Source organism: Camellia sinensis, chromosome 6 (genome assembly GCF_055761805.1).
Source record: "Camellia sinensis isolate YWXY chromosome 6, ASM5576180v1, whole genome shotgun sequence".
NCBI lineage: Eukaryota > Viridiplantae > Streptophyta > Magnoliopsida > Ericales > Theaceae > Camellia > Camellia sinensis.
Window position 1 is genome coordinate 24133579 of NC_138966.1, and position 5354 is coordinate 24138932.

At 30.5% G+C, this 5354-nt stretch overlaps 1 protein-coding gene across 1 annotated transcript; it reads right to left on the bottom strand.

Annotated features, from left to right (window-relative positions):
* Nucleotides 1-703: 703 nt before the first annotated feature.
* On the bottom strand, nt 704-4959 carry LOC114298009 (thaumatin-like protein 1). Its single transcript, XM_028242516.2, has 3 exons — nt 4764-4959; nt 4114-4648; nt 704-1067 (listed from the first exon to the last, which is right to left on the bottom strand). The coding sequence occupies exons 1-3, from the start codon at nt 4825-4827 to the stop codon at nt 869-871; spliced, it is 798 nt and encodes a 265-aa protein (XP_028098317.2). The 5' UTR covers nt 4828-4959; the 3' UTR covers nt 704-868.
* Nucleotides 4960-5354: the final 395 nt, after the last annotated feature.

The window sequence follows — 5354 nt, forward strand, 5'->3', positions numbered from 1 at the left end:
AACAGATTTGAATCTGTACAGAAATTCGGAAGAAGTGAAAAACAAATTCGAATTTTTCCTACCAAAATTTGAAATTAAAACTTTCGACAAATTTTATTTTATCAAAAAATAAAATTTAATTCAAATATTTTTTGTCCAAAAAAATAAGTATTGGGCACGTGCCCAGCCCAGTTCGCCCGACCGACCGGACGGCGCTTGTGTTTATTTTTGGGTCCAATGGGTCTAGCACAATGTGCCCATAACCTCTCCCTTCTACAAACTTGGGGCGTCCCTTAAGGCCCTTCCCAACTTACAAACCCACAAAATTCTTCCCACCAAACCAATGTGAGACAAGCCTTTATTCAAACCTTAAGGAATTTCTACCAAAAACTTCATTTCCATGAAGCTCACTTTGGCTTCAATTTTTCATTCACCTGATAATGGTTTTGAGCAATCAAATATACCACGTGAATCATAACGCGGCATAGAACGCGTTACCACTTAAACCCGCCAACTTTGATATATGGGTCTCACCTAAAAAATAGACCAAAATTAAGGAAAAATCATATTTGCCAAAACCATTTCTAACAAAGATAAGATAAAGATTGCACACTAATCAACTTTACACGATTAGTGAAAGATACTGAGCATTTTGTGTTGGCTTCTCAAGTAGAACAAATAATGTATGTAGAAGATTTCAAACACAAAATTTGACAAGTTGTTATCAAGATAAATTCGAGAGATTTTTAAGCAATATTTGATTAAATCCTTTGGCTTGCTTACATACTAGAGAAATGCATGATCATATTTTACAAGGAAAAAAAAAAAAAAAAACTTCTATGTACGTAGGTTGTTTTAGATCAGATGACAACAGAGAGGATCGAACAAGTTAGAAGAGCTGAGAGAACCCCCATACGGCAGCCATGATGGTGACAACACTGGCAATGGATTGAGAACAAAACATATGGGACCACGGGTATAGCGACGATGCACTGCTAGTATCCGATGTACCTTCGTAAACCATGGTGTTGTTGATTTCTGGTGCGTTCGATGATGCTACCGGGTTTTGTCCTGATGATGATTTTTGGCTGCAGCATATGTAAAATTTTAACTGTTAGATTAGTAAAGAAAAACCTTGAATACATTACATAGTAACCATTCCTTTTACGTCAAATATGATGCTCAGAATGATCTCATTAAGTCGGTTGTTGAGTATTGCCGACTCTACAACGCAAGTTTGCTACAATTTATATTATTGTCAAAACAAACAATCAAACAAACAAAAAAAAAATTGATATTTTTAAAGTAAAGAAGAAATGTTAAGAATATCAAGTATTATCTTCACATTAAAGATAGAGCTATGCATGTGATCAATTTTCGCAAAGCCGCTTTCATTTTTCCTTTTCTCTAGAAATCTTTCTTTAGATTATATGTTCGGATTATGGAGTTTTTGAGAAATTTATGAATAAAAAAGGAATTAAAGGAATTTTTTTTAAAAAAAAGTACATATATTTCTAACTCTAAATAAAATGTTATTTATTTCTATATTTTATTTCATATTTTATATATTCATGCAAAACATCATATTATACCATATGCAAGTTATGATAAATATATATTTTTCAATTAAAACTAAAAAAATAATAATTATAACCAAACGTTACATAAGATATAATTAATTTTTTTTAAAAAAAATTATAACTAAAATAATATAATAATTAACATCACAATCATAAATATTCATAACTAGTTGGTCATCATCATTTTTCCAATGGCTTAGTCTTAAGATTGTGTTTAATTGGAGAAATGAAAAGAGAAACACAAAGAAAAAGAAAGAGAGAAATACAATATCACTTTTGCGTTTTACATTCACTTAAGACTTCTTTCATTCTCTATTTCCTAACTCAACAATTATAACTTGAAATTCGAATTCAATTAATTTCTTTTATTTTTTTTCTATTCTTTTTTACTTTTTATTTTTTTTATTAAATTTTCCAACTAAACACAATCTGAAAAAGAATCACAAAATCAACTCTCCTTGAGAAGAAGTGAATTAAAAGGGACAAGCCCTTATCTGATAATTAATAATTAACATTCGCCAATTATTTTTTTGTAAGGAGGGTGAATAGAGTATATCATGTTTTTTCAAATTGACCACTGCAAAACCGGGGTGTGTGCCGTCGTGTTTGACCGTTGAATGGCTGTATTAGGCCTAGACGGGCTTGCGTCGGAACTCGGGAACTGTGTCGTTACAGATACAGCCACTACAGCTGCAGAGGACTTCCATGTGCATTGTTATTTGGGGAAAAAAATCTTAAAGATCTTACACAAAGATTAACCTAAAAGACTATACCATTAAAAAAAAGACTATGCCTCCGTTTTAGAAGTGGGTTGACTTTTTGACTTTTTAATTTTTTTATTATTTTAGTCTGAGCTTAAAAGTTTGATTTGGGAAAGGCTTTTTGACTTTTTGACTTTTTTGAGTTTTTTTGTGAGAGAAGAATGTAATGATTATAGGTTGGATGTGATATTTTGTTTGTTATGGCTAAAATAGCTTATTTTGTTTTTTGTGGCTAAAATAGTCAAAAAAACCTGCAAACTCACTTGCCAAACATAGGCTATATGATACACATATATACTATTTATATCTTAAAATTATAAATAAAAACTGACATAATTTAAAATTTTGGAAAGGAGGTTGGGTTTGATAGTAAGAAAGAAATTGAGAATAAGGTATTTATTTTGAAAGATAGAGAGGGGACTAATAATCTCTTGATATTAGTATGGAGGAGGAAGAGAGATTAGTAAGGAAGAAGTAGAGATGATATTAGAAAAACAGTAAAGAGATTAGAAATTTTTTTATTTTTTATATATTAAATTTTTTTTAAATATAATATTTATTTTTTTATTTATTTTATTATTTTATATAAAAATAATTTAATAATTTCTTATTATCAATCATCTCACTATTAATTCCTTCTCTTCTATCTCTCAAAATAAATGCGGCATGAGGAAAAAGTTTGACTACGACACACTTGAAACGATTTGTAGAAAGGGATCGTTGTCACGTTAGGACGGAAACGATTAAAACATTACGGCCTTACTTAGTTTGACTTCCGAGTGATAAGTTTTTAAAAAATATTTTGAAAAATGAGTTAAAATTTTTTTATAATTTATTTGATTTTATATTTTAAAAATAATTTCAGAGTTTAGAATAATTTGATATTTGTTGTAATTAAATAGATGTATGTGAAAAAAAATAATTAAAAATGAGAGAGATGAGAAAAAAAATAATTGATTAATATGTAAGAAAGGAAGTTATTTTGAATTTTTTTTGAAAAAATTGCAAACCAAACAAAAGTTTTAAATATTGTTTCCAAAATCTTTTTTCCAAAGCCAAACCAAACAAGGCCTGCATCTTCTTTAGTGTTGAAAATATTTATAAATAATATATAAAAATATTTTTAAATATGTAAAAAAAAAAAATTAAGAGGTTGCTTGTAATTACGTAAATAAATCTATTTATTTATTTTTTTATAAAAAAGTTAAAAAGTGATATGAGTAAAAATAAATAAAATGATAAAAAATATATTATTTAATATTTGTCTTCTAAAATATGACAACAATAAATATATATTGAGATTATAAATTTTTTCACTTCTGGTTGTGATTGATAGTGGCAACTCTTTTGTCAATTGTCAAAAAATATTGTCAAAGAAATGTATAATTTTATTATAAAAAATTATAATATCAATTACAAAATGCATAACATCTCCACAAATTAATATAATAAAATATTTAAAATTTATAATTCATGTTACAAGTTTGTGATGTAATTATGATATTTTTATTATATTAATTTATAATAATATTACTTATTTTATAATTAATATTATAAAATTCCGTATTAAAATTATACATTTCATTAGCGTCCGTATAGTATGTTAAACAAAAAAAAAAAAAAAACGATGCAAGGGGTTTTAAAGCCTATTTTGAAAAGTGAATTATTTATTTGTTTGTTGACTTATTATAAAAAAAAAATATAAATAAAATAACATAAAAAGATAATATGACAATAAACTAATAAACCAATAAATTTACTTTTTTACATCTTGCCAAAAAATTGACAATTACCTAGTGTTTGGTGATGCGCAATAGGTGATGAGATAGACGGCGGCACCTGCACATGTGAACGTGCTGGTCTTGTTATCATGAGCATAGCTATAAGCAGTCGGACACGGGCCGTTCAAGTCCACCTCGCATCCCGTGGTTGTACAATTCACTCCGGTCCCACCCTGAGGCACAACCAGCATCGGAAGGTTGTGCCCATCGACTAAGCTGACGCCATAGACGTCCAACCCGCCCGACCCGTCGAGAGTGAATTCTGCCAGCGTGGCGGGTGGGGCTGGGTGGCCGCCTGAGCATTCTAGTTTGCCAGAGCCACAATCGCCTGTGACGCAGGTGAACTTGCCGGTGGAGTCTTCGGTGCAGCGGGTTCGACCCCATAACTGGCCGCCCCAAGAGGAGGGTGGGTTTATGGTCTTTGACTCGCCAGTTTGGAGAGAAAAACCGGTGGTGGAGAGAGGTGCGATTCCGGCGTTTGATAGAATGCCTGGCCAGACTGTGTAGTCGCATTTGTTTACGAATGTGAAAGTTGATGCGAATACTCCTGCAAATTAAAGACAAGTAATCAAATCAGATTGTGAACATGAAATTAAATGCTAACATGTTGATTTATTTTTGGTTGTTGTAGTTGTTGTTGTGGGTTTTTTGAGTCTTTTTACCTGGTATGAAGAGGTGGAGGATTGTGGGTGTTAGTACTGAAATTAATAGCCAAACTTGAGCCATTGTGTCAGTACTGAAATTATAGCCTGGTATGAAGAGTGGGAGTATTGTGGTGGGGAAATTGGTCCAAGCGAAAGGCAGGGGATTGTGAGATCGTCTATATATAGAAAAAAAAAAATGTTTGGGTTGGATTTGTAGAATAATTTTAAGAAAAAAATTTAAAAAAATTTGTTTGGTTTGTAAATTTTTTAAAATAATTTTTAAAATTATTTTCTCTTTCTTACTTATCAATCAATCACTTTTTTTCTCCCCTCTCTCCTTCTCAATCATTTTTTCTCTCACATATATCTACTCAATTATAACAAAATATCAAATCATTTCAAACTCTTATGCTGTGTTTGGTTGGGGGATTTGGAGAGGGATTTAGAAAGGGAAATGGAAAAGGTAGGTGAAATGTGAATAAATCATGCCTATATTTCACATAGTTTCACACACCTTTTCTATTTCCCTTTCCAAATCCCTCCCCAAATCCCTCAACCAAACACACCATTAAACTCTAAAATTACTTTCAAAATATATAACTAAATAAA